We start from the raw sequence: 18,994 nt of genomic DNA on the forward strand, positions 1-18,994 counted from the left end.
ACAGACTACGTCACGTACTAAGGTCGTTAAACTTAGCTTTTAGAATTATAGAAATGATATTCTACCCTCATTTTGGACAAGATTGATTTTCCAGTATAAAGAGGCTGAAAAAGAATAAGAAATAAGAAGCATAAAAGTACTTACAACTGATCGGATGTTATTTTCTTTCACCAGTTTCAGAGATGATTTATAGCAATTTGCAAGGTCTTCCTTGTGGGAACCATTAATATGGCCTCTGGCTATTGGTCCTACGGTATGGATAACATCTGTAAATACAAAAGGAAGGAAAAATAGGATAAGCAAGATATTTTTCACTTTTCACATAATTGGTGCTTTATTTATTTTAGGTATTTGTGTTGGAGCTTGGAGACAAGCAAGCTAAGAAATACTGATGATGCAAACGCTTCTCTGGTAAAAGATTTTTGATAGCACAGCTTTTTAAAGTAGGCAAATTTCCAGGAAGGTGATAATTGTGAAAAGGAATCCCCTACCAGTAAATTGTTCCATCGCTACTGGTCAGATCCAAGCATAACAGATTATATAAGGTGTGAATAATTGGCACGCTGGCAGAAGACAAATCCTCAGTGGGAAATAAACTGAGAAATAGTTGCCTACAAAATGAACATTCTGAATTGACATGGGAAGGAAGTACCAATCACTTGATGTGAAGTTACACATCACCTTACTTATAAATAAGACAACAGTATCAGGCATTGTACAAAATAAAGAAGGGCAAGTTCCTGGAAATGTGGCAAAAGAATTTATAATAATCAGTAATAACACTAAAAGGGTTATTTTTTAAATTTATTTTTTAATACAGCAGGCTCTTATTAGTAATCTATTTTATACATATTAGTGTACACATGTCAATCCCAATCTCCCAATTCATCACACCACCACGACGACCCCTTTCCCCCCTTGGTGTCCATATGTTTGTTCTCTACATCTGTGTCTCTATTTCTGCCTCACAAAGCGGTTCCTCTGTACCATTTTTCTAGATTCCATATATATGCGTTATAAAAGGAATAATTTTTAAACATCCCTACCAATTTACAATGTAACCTACTTATCCTCACACACGTGAGGTATGCTGGGGATAATGGTTCCTAATAATTACTTAACTTCTGTTTTTCACTATATTAAAATTTTCAAAAATCAATCTGTACTTTTCATCCTCTATTTATATTTAAAACACAAAATTAAAATTTTTGTTTTGGCATATAAAACCAGTCATTGTGGTATCCATAAACATTTAAGTTTAGGAACTTAATTAAATAGAACTGTCCTCATTTTAAGTCAATAATGGTTGTAAGAAATTGACCAAATTTGAATACAAATTACTTGAAAATGCTTTGTAACTCCTGCTTCTCAGTCTTACCTGTTAATCTGGATTATAAACTTATTTAAATGATGTGAGTAACAATAACTAATCAACTTTGATCAAAAAAGAAATTTTGTCATTAGAGTATTATAATGAAAATAAATGACTTGCTTTGGCTAATCAGTACCACTTAATTTCAAAAACAGTAACAAGAGAATAAGAACGCTTTACCAAAATGCGACTATGGAATAGTTTTAAATTGCATATGAAATTTAAATGGCAGAAAATAAATCACTAAGAGAAAGATTTTTGTTAATTGTCTGCTAAATGTTGAGAGTATTATTTAATGTTGAGAAAATCCCCAAATGTTGATTTCAACTTTTAATGACTTTAAACAGTATTTAAACCCTTGTCAGATAATGTTGAAGATGATATCTTGTTATCAAAAATAGGCAGAAACCTCATTAGTGAGTTTATGCAGATGTTATTTCACAGACAAACCTGGCTTTAAAGTGAGAACCGCTACGACATATTAATAGAACGAGAGGATAAAGGGAGATTAGGTTGTATTTAGCAAAAAACAAAACAAAACCACACAGACACACAGACACACATACACACACACACACACACACACTAATATTGTTTTTGTAATAAGAATTGCAACAGGATGTCCCAAAGCAGGTTCAGTAAGATATGGGTTTAAAGGTCAATTAAATTTGGGGATCACCAGGTGAGATTAAGTCAATCAGTTACCTTAGTGTAGGGTTCCTCTGGACACTTAGGATGCTACAATGAATTGTGAGTCTCCACAAGGGAGGGGGGTGATGAACACAGAATGCTCTGTTTCCAAAATACATTTGACTAAACCTAAGGTTTGCAGAGTCCCTCATGGGCCTAAGTTTCCACAGATTAACCTGCGCCCTGTTTTTCCAGGGCAGTTTTGGCACCACCCCCCTTGCCATTGTTGAAGGTGAAATCTATGTCTTTTGTTTCTTTTGTTTTATTTGTTTTCTTAGACCTCATCCCCAGTGCCTCTGTCCATCAAATACCATATAAAAGAGCAACAGGATATGACCTTGGTTTCCTTATTTTGTGGATGGAGAAGGTCAAGAATAAATGTCTCTTATCCAGGTCATAAAGATGTGTCTACTTTTGCCAAGTGAACACAGGGCTTAGGGGCATTAATGGGAAGAAAAGAGAGAGAGAGAGAGAAGTCCATAAGGGCAGGAAATAATGACATAATAAATAAATGTTTCCTTTGCTTTCTCCCTTAGCCATCTTTCTCTGCAAAACTTACATGGAATTTTTGAAAAATTATTCCTTGCATTTCTTCACTTCTCCATTTAATTTAAGTCTGAGGACAAAGAGCCAATAAAAGCATCCTCAACATCAAAATATTGATCTCTGTTGGTTATGCTCTGTATTAAATTTACAGCATCCAAGATCAAGTGTTATTATCGACCAATATCACAACCCCTCAGATCCACAAACCTGTACGGCTCGAAAGGAAATTTTCTTCATTATTTTAATTGTTTATAGTACTTATGGGTGACTCTGACACACCAAGGAGCTCCCCCTTTTCCTGTTATAAAATTCAGTCAGGAGGCCTGCTTTCTGATTCCAGCTCCAGCCCTGACTAGTGGAGTAACCCAGATGAAGCCATCCTTTCATTGGTCCCTGCCTTGGTTTCCTTATCCACAAAATGAATCAGCTGCTTAGATGATCTCTGTGGTCTCTTCTGTGCTTGTGGCATCATTAGTATTTAACCTTGTAATGGAGCCAGATGGAGTACAGAATGATGTCTGGGCAGTTAAAAGGACTTTAAACACTGTTAAGTGGCTCTCAAGCGTTTTGAGTATAAGGATCCTCTTTTTCATATCAAAAGTCTTATGGTCTACCCTTTCACCGTAGTAGTTTCAAAATCCACTGATTGAGAACAAGTTAGAGAAAAACAGCTATTAAAACTTCAATGATGCTTTGTATTAATTTACATTTTATTAAACACAATACAACCTTCAGAGCGGACATATGCACGTGAGACACGTGAGATACATGCATTCAATTTATGCAATTATCCTGCCCATGAATTTGTGGATTCCATGGTATAAATAAGATAATGTAAATAGAAGTGTTTTATCTGATGCCTGGTACACGCAGACACTCAAGAAATACTAATTATCAGTAGCAGTGGCGTCCCAGGCATCTTGAGCATACAGGCAGGAGTGGCAGTTACCTTTCCTCTGGTGTGGAAAGAGCACCAGACTGTAAGCCCTAATATCTGATTATAATTGTCAGAAGTCCCAGATCTGTCACTAACCAGCTGTTGACCTTGGGCAAGTCATTCTTCTCTTTGGGCTTTGGTCTTAAAACCTAAAAGGAGTTGAATAAGATGGCCTCTAAGATTCTTTGCAGCTCTCAAATACAATCCCGCTTCTACATGTCTATCAAGAATGAAGCTATAGGTTCTGAGTAGTCTAATTCACTATTTTCCAGACAAACGAACATCAGTCATGGTTCAGTTTTCTCCAACATGCCTATACAATGAAATGCACACTGGCACCATTCCCAGAGAGAGTGGTTAACCATATCTTTCCAAATTACAAATGTAGACTCCTTTTGGTATAATAATTCTATTTCTAGGAATATATTCTCTGGATGATATGCTTGGAGACAACCTAAATGTCCATCAGTAGGGGACTAGTGAAATAATTGTACATTAATACAATGAAACATTATGCTTCTGTAAAAAGGACAATGAAGGTATTTATGTATGAATATGGAAAGATATTCAGGATATATTACTATGGAAGAAAAAGAAAGAAACAAAGAAATAGAGAGAAAGAGAAGGAAGGAAGGAAGGAAAGGAGGGAGGGAGGGAGGGAGGGAAGAAGGAAGGAAGGAAGGAAAGAAGGGAGGGGGGGAGGGAAGGAGAGAGGGAAGAAAAGAGATGCAGAAATGTTAAGCATGGTACCATTAGTGTAAAAATACCTCCACAGGTGTAGAAAAGAATGCATATTTGTTTTAGTTAATATACGTATAAAATATCTCTGGGAGGATAAACAAGTAATTAACAGCAGTGGTTAACCTATGAAAACTACAAGGATAGGGCCAAATATGGGAAGAAGACACTTCACTGTTTACTAATATTTTTGATGTTCAAATTATGTGAATGTGTTACCTATACAAAAATTAAATTAAGTATTAAAACAAAGATCATATGGTTAAACCAAGTTCCTGAATTCCATCTACCATATTCCTACAACATATAAAGACTGTTAATGTGCTCTCTAAAGATGATCTTATATCACTATAAACAAGAAAATACACTTAAAAATATTTATATAATTTCAAGGGATTTAAAATAATAACTCCACTAGGTATATTTTTCTTTTATTTTGCTACTCTCAATAATCTCTTTATATAAAACAATTATTTTCAGGGTTTAAATGGTAGGGAAAATGACATTTTTTACCTATATGGCTTATATCTATATTTAAAGTTTTACTATAATTTTAATATGCAAACTGAGTCCTAGATACCTTACAGTGAATATGTAGGACAGGAACATATTTCTCAGGTATCTCAGTTACCAAAGAATTTTGTATAATGGTCAAGAATTTTTAGAGATGAAAAGGACAGTAGAGAAAATTTAATCTATTTTCCCTTGCTCAGTGGATCCACAGGAGAAAGAATTATGCCCAAAGTCACAGATCAGTGTGGGGAGACACACCATCACAGAGACAATATGATTATGAATAAACTTTTCCCAGTGTGGCTACTTATTGAAGGAAATGGCATACATTTGTATGTATGAAGTTTGTCATGCTTATCATGAATTCCATTACTTTAGCCTCATACTTTGTATACATGCAAATTCTGATTGGCTATTGCTGTGAAAGAAATTACCCCAAAACATGATAACTTAAGACAACAACAACGCTTTATTATTTTTTATGGCTTTTCTGGATCAACAATTCTGAAATGGCTCAACTAGGGGGTCTGGCATGGAGCCTCTCATATGGTTGTAGTTGGGTAGTGGCTGGCAGTGGAATAGTGTGGGTTCCAGCAGCTAAAGGCCGGCCTGCCAGATATCTCTCCCTCTTCCTGTGGTCTCAGGGACTTTCCATGGGGGCTAGTTTGGGTTTCCTTACGGAAGCCTCAGAACAGTCAGCTTGCTCACATGACAGCTCAGGGCTCCAAGACCAAGTGCGCCAGAGGTGGACACTGTGTTATCCTTTCTATCCCAGCCTTGAGAGCGACACAGTGTTACCACCTGATTGGTTGCAACTGTCACAAAATTCCACCCATTTCAAGTGGAATCATGCAGACTTCACCTCTTGATGGGAGAAGTAGCAAAGCATCTGTGGACAAGTTTTAAAACGGGCGCAATGAAGGATTCACCAGACACCTGGGGCTTTTTGGGGGTTAGCATGTTTATCAAATACCAAGTGTTGTGGTAGATAAATAAGATATCATAGGAAAAACTGATATGATTATTTCCATGCAGTCATTCATGAAAACAGTATGGATGTTCTTCAAAAAATTAAAAATAGAACTACCATATGATCCAACAATTACACTTCTGGGTATTTATTCAAAGGAAAGAAAAACATCTCAAATAGATATCTGCATCCCCATGTTCACTGCAGCATTATTTACAACAGCCAAGATATGGATATAACCTAAGTGTCCATTGATGGATGAATGGACAGAAAAAATGGGTTTTATATATATAAACAATGGAATATTATGCAGCCATAAAAGTGAAGGAAATTCTGCCACTTGTGATAAGATGGATGGGACTTGAGGGCATTATGCTAAGTGAAATAAGTCAGAGAGAGGAAGACAAATACTGTATGATCTCACTTACATGTAGAATCCAAAAAAAAAAAAAAAAGCCCAGCAAACTCATAGATACAGAGAACAGATCAATGGTTGCCAGAGGCTAGGGGCAGGAGGGGATGCATGAATGGATGAAAGAGGTCAAAAGGTACAAACTTTCAGTTATAAGATAAATAAGTCCTGGAAATATAATGCACTGTATGGTGACTATAGTTTCTAATACTACATTGTATGTTTGAAAGTTGCTAAAAGAGTAGATCTTAAAAGTTCTCATCAGAAGAAAGAAATCTATTTCCAGTATGAAGTTCTCAGACCTATTATCTTTATAAGTCAACTGCTGATTTAATTAAAAAAATCACAGCTAGAGAAAGACTGAATATGAAATTAATATGCTTATCAATTGTAAATACAATCTAATTTGGAGATCACAGTACGACCGTAGCTCCTAGACAGAACTGCCTGGCCCAGCACTAATTTTGTTGTTTCTTCTGTCTTAAAGTCTGGCAGAAACTTGTAGGCAAAGGAAAGGGCAGGGATGGCTGTTACAGAATCAGCATCGTATCTCACTGTGAGCAATGAAAATAATGTTTCCCTGAATTGTCCAGCTCCACATTCCAGAAAGGAAGAGCAGCCTTCATGCACTTGAAGCCCTTTCTTACACAACTGAGGAAAGCCAAGAAAACAGCAATGCGGTCTATACATTTAATCAACATCTCAAATGCGAGCCCTGGAAGAGGTATGCAAAATGGGATGGCAGGTCGTTTTGTACTTTATCTGACTAAAGTGTGGCAAGACAAATCGAGCCTGATTTTGTTCATCTATTTCTGAAATCAATCAGCCTATAAATCAGCTCTTTTGTTTTGAAGCTATAACCACCACCTGTGCTCCCCCCACCTCGTTCTATCCTGGGAAATTAGTCTGAAGTCTATAGAAGAGGAGGGTAGGATGGAAGGTTGTCTTTGAAGGGGGTGCCGGAGGGAGTATGCTTTCATTTCCAAATGCGTAAATTTAAAAATGTGCAAATGGAATGCCAAATAAATACTGAAAGCAGGAGAATCATTTACTAAGATCCGATCGGACTTCCGCGTGATAGAACAAATGCAGCAAAAACATTCTGCGAAAAAATATTAGCATAATGAATTTTAAAACAACTGAGGGAACACATATAGGTTGCTCTCATCGTTTTCCATCTGAGAAGCAACTGTGCTACATTCAAACTGTTAATGAAGAGTCAGACCGAGAGTAGAATCAATTACACGTTGCTTTCATTCACTCCACTCTTGTATTCATAAGCATAATCGGTCCATCTAACAGACTGCCTAATGATGTTGTGCCCTGTCAATCATATTCAAATTGCATGAATTTTAAGGAGAAAAACCAATGCATGGAATTAAATTGATTTTCTTTTCTAGAGCTACAACCACAAAACCAAGCACTAAAAGAATTATTTGCAAATCTTATTGGCCAATTTATATGATAAGCACTACCCATCTGCAACCTGAAACAGAATACTTGAAGTTCGGTTAACGGGAAATTGAATTACCACCTGATAGCGTTACAAAGTAAATGCTGTCTTTTTGCTCCACTTAGGTCAATGTTTTCAGAAACACATTTTCAGAGCTTGTGTTTTATTATATTTCAAGAAACAATCAATTGTCCATAAGATGTTCCTTTTCAATCTACAGCAGACATCAGTTAGATTGGATTTCAGCTGCAGCATGTTTCTAAATTTGGATTATTCTCTCATACATTTCTTCAGCTGCATGTTTGATTTCTTTCCGTGTTCAGAAAGACTAGTCATACGGCTTTGTGCATGAGTTTGGGATAAGCCAGCACTTAACAATGTTATTTTCTAGTGCATTTTCCTTTGAGTCTGTGAGTTGAGCCTGTTTTGTTAGATTTCCCTCCAGTGTTCTTGGTTATAAAGGGCTTCTAGTTCACCCTAGTTCACCTCTGTTAGCCTCCTTGGTGCTGTGGTTCCCTAAATAAAATGTCTACGTCTACGTCTACGTCTAAGATTAAATACACAGTAGCTAAACACCATTTGCATTTTACAGCTGATAAAGGCACACTGAATGCACTGTCAAAGCTTGAAGGAGTACACCCAGCTCAGTTTGAGGTTTGAATCCCATTTTTACATTAAAATGTGACAGTGTGGCCACGTTTCGGGCATCTTGTGCTGACAATATGTTTCATGTTTCATTGACTTCAAAGTTGTGAAGTTTTAAGCTTAAGTTGTGAGGGTCAAGTTTTAAAATAATACTTGAGCAATTTCTACCAAAATGTTATCCTCCATATTAAAAAAAGAAAGAAAGAAAAGAAAGGAAGGGGCAAAACTCATTTAAAATTTTTTACTAGCTCTACCTTTTCTGCCAAAGGTTTATTTTAGGTCAGTCCTATTGACGGGACTGGGTCCTATTTCATCTGGACACCTACACATAAGGGTCTATTTGCAATAATATAGATTGAAATTTGTATAAAAGGGATATCCTGTGGTCAGCCATTTATAGAATCTTGGAGATTCCACAGGGTATTGGGGGCACCTGCATTACAATAGTGTTATTTCCAACAGAGAGGGGTCTCAGAGAGACTGTGGGAAGCTGAATTTTCTGCAAAATTCCAACATTTCACCATCATTTTAGAATGAACCAAAAGAGAACACATCCTAGAAGGAAGTGAGTCAAATACATGGCATTTCTAATACTTCAATAGCAGGGTGAGAGGAGGTGGAGGTCCGGATAGACAATATGACTTTTTCAAGGAAAATAATAATACGGTCTTTGTTCTCGTTCAAGGGATGGATGGCAATTGGCAGCCTTTTCAGAGAGATGCAAAACCAGTACTTTATGAAGACACAAGGGGAAAGTAGGCTTTAAAAATTCTATGTAGTGAGTAAAAATAAATGAATGTCAGTCCCCTCCACAGGGTAACTCTACAAATGTGGAATCTAGGCTGGGACTGAAGGGTGCAGAGGGGTCAGTGTGCTTGTTTGTCAACAGCCTTCCTTTATAGCTCCCTTGCCACCACAAGTATGGACTAGAAAGGCTTTTTTGCAATCATTCACTTAGTCATTCTCTCCTGTTTTAAATAAATAAATCCACTAAGTGCCAGGTACATAAGGTAATTGCTCTGTTCACTCACACCAAACACGTCTTGTGTTTTTTCTGACTACAGGCCTTTCCTGGTGTCAAGAGAGCACCTCCATCCTTGCCTCTCAAGATCCTTCCCATCCCATGAAACTCAAAAAGAACTGACCTTCCTTGAAGATATGATCCATGAACCCCACTACATGAACTAAACTGAACTCAATTCTCCTCTTCTGGTCTCCAATAACACTTTCATTTGACCGTTTACATGACTTTTAACATGAACATTTCTGTACACACAACTAAGAAGATTCCATCAGTCAGAGCTCTCCACTAACACAGCATTCTGCCTGAGGAGGCAGGGCATTTCCTGTCATCAGAGGCAATCAAATATGACTATGTATGCATCGAGATTCCTTCTAACTCTGTGATGTTATTCTGTGTTTCCTGTCTTCATGTGGAGACTACGCTTCCACCGCAGAAAACATGACCAATCTATGTCTGAGTCTCCTGGCAAAGCCAAGAACTCTATGGGAACAATTGCCTAATAGATAATTAGTGAATTTGTGAGTGATTCAATAAAAGTTGGCCTGATATAATCAATCTAATCAGAGATGATAAACTGGATTAGAGGAAACAATGAGGTGAAATGGACAGACTAGACTGAGCAAGCGATGGAATGTAGTTTGACTGGTTCAGATCATTCAACATACATTTCTATAGAATTAAGAAGCTGTTTCTTCCCAGAAAGACTTAGCAAAGCCTGATCAAAGATTTCCTAATAAGTGCACTACAATTTAAACACACACACACACACACACACACACAATTCAAATACCATCACACTTTTTAGGAAAAGCTATAAGATTCTTTCCCAAGACTTCCAACAGAAAAAAAAAAAAAAAAAAAAGTGTGCAGTGACTCCTTTGCCTTTTTCTGCAAGAGATAATTAAATGCATTTTTAAAATGTGTCACTTCCCTCATCTGCACATGGTTCATTTTAGAATAAATTGGCTTTGTTCTAGAGATTGGTTTTGGCTCTCAAATCTCAAAATGGAAAATTGCAGATTCTCTACATGTCTTCTCAAAAAATTAATGGGATCACTTTTCGCGTTTCTTTAAAAAGTGACATTTGGGTATAATGAACCCACCTCTCCATCAAAATAAACCAGGTTTAATTTCTCCCTGAGACCAGTACATTCATAAGACTCCACTGGACTACAGCTCCTCCATACATTTACACCTGTACTCTCTTCTGGGTTGCACTTTCACGGTATAAACATCCACACAAGGCTCTACATCTAATTTTCTAGAGGAACAGTTCTATTTAGAAAAGACAACTGAGAAGGACAGAACATTTTAAGAATGAGATTAACATTGATTCTAAAAGAAAAAAATACATGGAAGTTTCTATACTATGAAGTTGCATTTTTCATGAGTTCACTTATACGAATTCAACAATACGAACAAGGGGTTAGGAGGAGTGAGAATGACAAAATATTTAAATAATAAGGACTATTTCACTAAACATTTCCACAATGAGTGTTTGCTCTCGCATGAACATGAACTTACATTGCTGGACTCCAAGAGATCAGGCTGCATTCCCACCTACCTCCCAGACATGATTGGCTCTTTGCGCAAAACAGAAGCTGTTTTCAAACTTTTTGGTTTTGGAACTCTTTATACTCAAAATTAACTGAGGACCTGTGAGAGCTTTTGTTTTGGTGGGTCATGTCTATCACACAAGAAAACAAAAGCACATATACAATTAACTATCAGGGAAATGATGCTATCACATGTCATGTAACCTCTGGAAAACTACACTGTACACTGAAGAGAGAAAGAAAGTGAAAAATGCAAATAATCTCTGAATATTATTATGAACACGGTACTGACCTCACAAATCCCCTGAAAGAGGTATCCCTAAATCACGCTTTGAGAATTGCTACACTAGAGCTTCTTTCTGTGCAGATCTAGTAACTAAAAATAAATATTCCCACTTTTAATGGAAAATTGGCACCATTAACTACTTCATCTGGTTCTCAAGTTTGAAGAAACAGTGATCTCTTTCAACTCTGTAGGGAAAACCAGACGTACTGGTCTTGTTAAGAAATGGTATTTCTCTGTTTCAACTTTTGTATGACTTAAGGGATTTTACAAGAGTAATCTTAACTGAATGCAATTTTTGTCTTTAGGATATAAAGATTCTCAATCTTTAGAACTTAATTTCTCTTTCCACTTTTGTGAGACAGTGATCAGATCATTTCTACATGCCAGCTGCTTGAGAATAGAGATGCTCTTCTTAAATAAGCAGTTTGCTTACTTAAGACTAGTCCAGATCTAGTAACTAAATACAAATATCCCCTAAATATAAATATCCAGTCCTAGTAACTAGGACTCAAGGAAGAAAGTCTAAGATGACTGCTACCAGATCAGTTGATTCTAGTAGAGAAGAAAATGGCAGGCACAGCTTTTTAAACAAGAATTCTACCACACATCACAGGATAAAGCAAAGACAGATCCTTCAGGATCATGCATTCCCAAGAGAAATCAGGACAACAGTTTCCTTCCTTACGCTTCCTTCTTCATAGAATGAGTTGGAAGCTACTAAAGGGAAGGAGACCAGCTAACATTAAACCAGGTTGGCAGGAATGAGAAAGGACACAGATAATTCAAGAAACTTAAAGGTTCTGGCCAATTTTGATGATGGTTTCAAGGTGGGTGGGAGAAAAGAAAGGGAAGAGTTAAAATTCATCCAAAGTAACTCCACTCTGGGTGACTGAGGGGACGACAGAAATGGGGAAATCAGAATATATAGTAATTGAGGTCCAACTTATAGTAGTGCTTGTCAAGTCTTCTAAAAATCAATCCTTAACATAAAAATAAAATGCAGAAAGGGGACAAAAATAAGAGAAGAATTAGCAAGACAAACAAACAAAACTTGTACAGTTGAAGGTAACTAACTTTCCTGTATCAAGGTACTTTTTTTTTACGTTCCTCCTTGCCTATTTTGGGTCTGATATAGAATCACTCAGGGGAAGACAAAATATCACTGAGCCTTTCAAACATGATTCATTGTGAGGCTGAGATTCAAAGATGTGCCTCTGCAAAATTATTTAGTGGAAACCATTAATGTAAAACCACTCAAAGAAAACCAAGAGTTCTTTCCATAGTAATTCAGAGGCTAACAATGGAATGTTTGCCTGGAAGCTTTGATAATTAAGCAATGAATACCAGATTTTAAAAGAAAGAAATACATGTAAATAAATAAATAACATCTGGTGATTGATTCTCTAGTAATATACTATTGTGTAGGCCAATGAATAAAAATTCCTATTTTTATTTGGAAATGGGGTCATGCTTGCGTGATATGATAATAAGCAGAGAAACAGGCAGAGTAAAATAATGGGGAGTTTATTATGAGTAGTAAAATATTTACATTATAGAGAAGTCTCTAAAGATGGTCACTAGAATGTGTAATTATAATCAGATACAATGATATCAGGGGACTATTACTCAGCCATAAAAAGAAATAAGATTGAGTTATTTGTAGTGAGGTGGATGGACCTAGGGTCTGTCATACAGAGTGAAGTAAGTCAGAAAGAGAAAAACAAATACCGTATGCTAACACGTATATATGGAATCTAAAAAAAAAAAAAATGGTTCTGAAGAACCTAGGGGCAGGACAGGAATAAAGATGCAGATGTAGAGAATGGACTTGAGGACATGGGGAGGGGGAGGGTAAGCTGGGACGAAGTGAGAGAGTGGCATGGACAGAAATACACTACCAAATGTAAAATAGACAGCTAGTGGGAAGCAGCTGCATAGCACAGGGAAATCAGCTCGGTGCTCTGTGACCACCTAGAGGGGTAGGATATGGAGGGTGGGAGGGAGACGCAAAAGGGAGGATATATGGGTATATAGGTATATGTATAGCTGATTCATTTTGTTATATAGCAGACACTAACACACCATTGTAAAGCAATTATACTTCAATAAAGATGTTAAAAAAAAAAAAGAAAAAAAATGATATCAGGAAAGAGCAAGAAAACAAGTCTTCACATCCCAATGGAAAATCCCACTCATGAACTGGGTAAACTTGTGGGAAGTTTACCCACAAGTTTTTACTGGGAAAAGTAATTTTACCTTTCCTCTCCTCTCTGTAAAAACAGAATAATATTTATTTTTCAAGTTCATAATGGAGAATAAATTAGCCACTATATGTGAAAGCATCAAGCACAGTACCTGGCATGTAGTAGGTGAACTCTAACTTGATTGATTATCGTTAGTACTTGTAGTTAATTGTATTCACAGTGTGCATAAATAGGATAACAATAAGCTCTTTCATATTTAATCAGTATTTCATCGTTACACTCTCAAAATTCATAACTATTCATAGAAACCGATTATGTCAGAATTTATATTTTACTGGCTTCTTTGCTTCTACTATTTCTTGGATCTCTGGTTTTCTCTTTCTTAAACTCTTTTTTTTTCCTCAAATATTTGGGTAATTCTTTCAGAGATGGTCTGTAGCTGGGAATTTTCCAAGTCACTAGATTTTCAAAAGCTTTTAGTTCATTCTCATTTCTGAATGTTAGTTTTCCAGCATATATGACTCAAGGTTCAAATTAATTTTTCTCTCAGAATTTTGACGATTTTGCTTCATTTCCTTCTACCATGAGAAAAAGCTAGTTTGATTTTTTACACCTCCATAAGTTGAGTTGGATTTCTTTTCCTCCCCAGAAGTTTTAGGAACTTCCAATTTATACTTGGAATTCTGAATTCTGTCTAGGTTCTTTTAGGACAGGAATGCTTTTTTCTCTTTTAGTTATGAAGTTATTACTACTCTTTCCTTTTCTCCATTCATTCTAGAAGTCTTAATAGATGGGTTATATATGGCTGGGAGTAAATCTCAATTGTTTTTACTTCCTCTTAAATATAATATTTTACCTGCTGCACATTTTAGACTATTTCTTTGACTTATTCTTTGCATCAGTAACTTTTCAGCTGTTTCCTTTCCATTATGGATCCCTTCATTTGAAATTTCTGTTCTTGTTTTAACTTCCTGGAATTTTTATTTCTCCCTCTCTTGTTAGAACATCTTTTTCTAACTTCTACATGTATTGAATATAATTCTTTTCTCTAACAGCTTTTTTTACTGTATATAAATCCTTTTGTTGCCCAGGCTAATACTCTGTTATAGCTATCTCTCAGTGGATCTGAATTCACTTAACATACACCTTCACACTTTTTTTTCTTGATACTTCTAGAGACCCATACAAATTATATGCATTTTCATCACATTGTTATTTATAATGCAAATAATTAATCCCTTGTCAGGGTATCTCTAATAAGAAAGAAAAGTATTTGTAATGTTGTAATTGGTGACTGGATTATATAAATAGACATTTTAACAAGGAATGCATTTCTCATGCAGCTAACAAAAGGATTATAGAAATTGCTAAGATTTTCACAGTTTTTTTTAATGTTAAAAGGTATGATTTTATTTTCCCAACATGATAAAACAGCATATGCTTCCAAATTGCAAATACACACATACAAAAACACACAGGAAAAAATAAAGAGAAAAAAGAGGAATATATTCGGTGTTTTCATGACTCAGAACATATCCATCCACATCATTCTAGCTATTTCATAGAGCTTCTTTTAGAACTGATGACAACATTCCAAACCAGACCTATTTTAGACCCCATTTTTAATAAATATTATACACTTTAAATAAAAATGGATTACATGTTTTCCAGAAGAGAATAGTTCAAATTTGAAGAGTTGTTTTTAGATACCTAATAATTATGCATTAATTACAAATCTTATTTAAACTACTTAAACTAAAAGCAATATTTATTTCTACCCTCACTAGTAGATCTATATGCCTTGTTACACACTTAGCTGTCCAGAGATATTTAAAGCAGAAACATATCAAGCAGCTGAATTATTTTCTAAAGCATCCTTGCAGTGCAGCATTTCAAAAACACAGAAGACAACATCAATAACATGTTCTGATAGGGTTTTAACAATTTTACTGCTTATTTCATTCTGAAAGACTAATGTCTTAGTTCTCTCTACTACAGTAAATGGACTGCAAGACACTGCTGTATAATAAAGAACAACAAAATTAACCTAATGGAATTATCATTGACAATTTTATTGATGAAATAGTACAAACGTTTCCATAGGATTGACCCAAATATATTTTGTTATTTTTTGCCTTTTAATGTTCTTATTAAATGGAGAAAAAGTCGTAAAGAACACACAGATGCAATCAATTTATAGAATTTCACAAAGACAACTTTGGTCCCTTTTCAAATGTATACTCTGGGCCTAAGAATCTATCCATGAGGTAGGAATCCCTGGGATTCCCTCAGAGCCCTCACTTAGGTTCTAGAAGCTTGTGAAAGGCCAAAGTCTGCACGTGCTGGAAGCAAATGATGGCATCCCTCTAAATGGCTCAAGTCACCACTGTCCTGGATACAGCCAGAGAAGAATGAGGCTATATCTGGTCTTGGCCTGGGAGCTGGAGTAAACACAAAAGGTTAAAGGAGAAATAAAAGGTTTTTCCTGTTGTTGAAAGAGAAAATTTCCCTTGGACTTTTCTTGTGCTAGAAAGAGCAACTTCCTTCCCAGGACATGGCTGATTGTATTTGTAGCTTCTGATAAATCTGGCTTTATCATATCATTCCCGTGAAGGTTCTATGGGCTCATCAGAGGTATATGGCCTCTCACAAACCTCAAACGTTTACTGATATCTTTCTCATTATTCTTTATGACATGCTCCTGCCAACTTGTATGAATGCCTTCATTCAAGGAATAAGGCTTAGAACCAGAGGAGCCCACACCTGGACATACAGTCCCTCCTATGCCAAGGCTTTGGCTTACCTTCACTTTTATGGGTTTCCCTTACCATGAATTTTCCTACCCAGGGTGAACTCTGTCTATATCAGAACCCTTGACTGAAAATAAGAGACCTCTGAAGGCAGTTCTTTGGCAGGAAGACCTCCCTGTAGATATTGCTTTTGGCTACAGGCATGCCCTTGTTGGGTGCCCTCACTTAATCCTTAACTCTTGCTAGGTCAACAAACCACCTTCTCCTTTTGCACCTCCTAAGATATCTGGGGCAGTGGTTCTCAAACTTGAGAGTACATCAGAATCATCTGGAGGGATTGTTACAACCCAGGTTGCTGGGTCCTACTCCCAGAGTTTCTGATTCAGTAGGTCTGGGATGAGGTGGAGGTGGGAACAAAGAATTTGCATTTCTAACAAGTTTCCAGATGATCCTGGTCCTGCTGGTCTAGGAACCACATTGGTCTAGGAACCAGTTATTAGTCTAAACCAATAGTGGCAACCTGTAGCTCTCTTACAAAAATTCTACCCATGATCTGCTACTTCAGTTTTGACTTGGCACCCAAGAGTCTGACCTTGATTTGTGCCAAATGGATTTACATACCAACTGCACCTCCAGCTATAATCTTTGGCTTATATATTGTGTTAATAACCATGTTCTGTTGACCTGTATGGCCTCTCCTGACCTGCCATGCTCATGTGTTACACACACTAATGACAATCTATAGCTCTGAATGTTTGCATGTAGATAATACAAAAGCGAAACTTGTCCAATCTCAGCTCTAGTTCTCATAAATTATAGCAAAGAGCTACAAAGGTAAGAACATTTTGGACAAATATTGTAGTACAAAGAGCTCATTCTGGATTAAATGTCAACAGAACATTAATAACATTAATTGAGGCATTGATTGAAATTATTTAAATTATAAGAAGATCAGGGTGTATGCACAGTAACTGAGAACAGTGTTTAAAGAAAGCACACTTCTGAGTTAAGCCAAAGAACAAGCAGGCCAAACTGAAGAAGAAAAGTTTAGTTAAGTAAGTAATTTGACTTTGAATTGATTCAAAGAGGGGTCAATGAAGGGATTAAGAAATGGTTGGATGGATACTGTCATACAGAGTGAAGTAAGTCAGAAAGAAAAAAAACAAGTATCATATATTAAAGCATATATGTGGAATCTAGAAAAATGGTACAGATGAACCTGTTTGCAAGGTAGAAATAGAGACACAGACGTAGAGGACAAACATATGGACACCAAGGGGGTGGTTGGGATGAATTGGGAGATTGGGATTGACATATATACACTAATATGTATAAAATAGATAACTAATGAGAACCTGTTGTATAGCACAGGGAACTCCACTGTACAGTAGAAACTAACACAACATTGTAAAACAACTATACACCAATAAAAAAAAAAAAACTTATGTGAAATATATGTAAATTCCCATTTATCTCATGAGATTCTGTGCATTTCTTAAGAATAAATTCTTCAGAGATGGGGGAAAAAAAAAAAAAGAAATGGTTGGAAAGAAGATATATAAATGGCCAATAAGTACATGAAAAGATGCTTACCATCCTTAGTCATTAAGGAAATGCAAATCAAAACCATAATGAGATACAACTTCACACCCACTGGGATGGCTATAATCAAGCCAGACAATAACAAGTGTTAGTGAGTATGTGGACCAATGAGAATCATCATACATTGGTGGTGGGAATGTAGATGTCACTTTGGAAAGCAGACAGTTCCTCAAAATGTTACATATAGAGTTACCATACGACCCTGTCACTCCACTCCTAGGTATCTACCCAAAACAACTGAAAACATATGCCCATATAAAAACTCATAAACAGGGCTTCCCTGGTGGCGCAGTGGTTGAGAGTCCGCCTGCCGATGCAGGGGACACGGGTTCGTGCCCCGGTCTGGGAAGATCCCACATGCCGCGGAGCGGCTGGGCCCGTGAGCCATGGCCGCTGAGCCTGCGCGTCCGGAGCCTGTCCTCCGCAACGGGAGAGGCCACAACAGTGAGAGGTCCGCGTAACGCATAAAAAAAAAAAAAAAAAAAAAAAAAAAAAACTCATAAACAAATATTCATACCAGTATTATTTATAATAACCCCTAAGTGGAAACAACCCAAATGTTTATCAATTAATGAATGAAAAAACAAATGTATACCTAAAGAATGAAATACTATTCAGCCATAAAAAGGAACGAAGTACCGATACCTGTTATGACATGGATGAATCTTGAAGACATTATGCTGAGTGAAAGAAGCCAGTCACAGTAGGCCAAGCATTGTATAATCCCATTTATAGGAAATGTCCAAGCTGCCGAGGAGGGTGGGGTGGTGGGTGGGCAGTAACTACTAAGGAGTACAGGGTTTCTTTTTAAGGTGTTGGAAATATTCTGAAATTAAATAGTGGTGGTGATGGTTGTACAACTCTGTAAATATACCAAAATCACCGAATTACACACTTCAAAAAAAAAAAAGAAAGAAAGAAATGGTTTTGGAACATGCCAGGAAATTCAGACATGGGGTAGTTAATACGTATTTGGTAAATTGCTCCCTGAATACCTGAAATGGCTAATTAATTAATATTGACTGTGTCCAGAATATGCAAAATCATGAAAAGCAACACTCTAAAATGAGACTTGGAAAATGGAGTTTGTCACCCCAGGACATCTGTCTATGGGGGTACTTGTTGTGCAACTGGGAAGGCTCAGGTTGAACTTTTCGATTAGTATCCCATAGGACAGACCCTCTATGACTTCATCTCCTACCAACAACTATCAAAACACAGATTAGGAGAACTACTTGCCACTCAGAACTGCCCACGAATCTAAGGACTGAGAGCCACTTCCATTTTTCAAAGAGC

The 18,994-nt window shown here is 36.7% G+C and overlaps 1 protein-coding gene across 1 annotated transcript in view; it reads right to left on the bottom strand.

Annotated features, from left to right (window-relative positions):
• The window catches only part of MACROD2 (mono-ADP ribosylhydrolase 2), a 1,967,591-nt gene that overhangs the window by 786,176 nt on the left and 1,162,421 nt on the right, over positions 1-18,994 (bottom strand). The window contains exon 6 of the mRNA XM_065893095.1: positions 145-266. Within this exon, the coding sequence (XP_065749167.1) occupies positions 145-266 (122 nt within the window). The remainder of the gene's footprint in view (positions 1-144; positions 267-18,994) is intronic.

This window comes from Phocoena phocoena, chromosome 15, assembly GCF_963924675.1.
Source record: "Phocoena phocoena chromosome 15, mPhoPho1.1, whole genome shotgun sequence".
In the NCBI taxonomy this organism is placed as follows: Eukaryota; Metazoa; Chordata; class Mammalia; order Artiodactyla; family Phocoenidae; genus Phocoena; species Phocoena phocoena.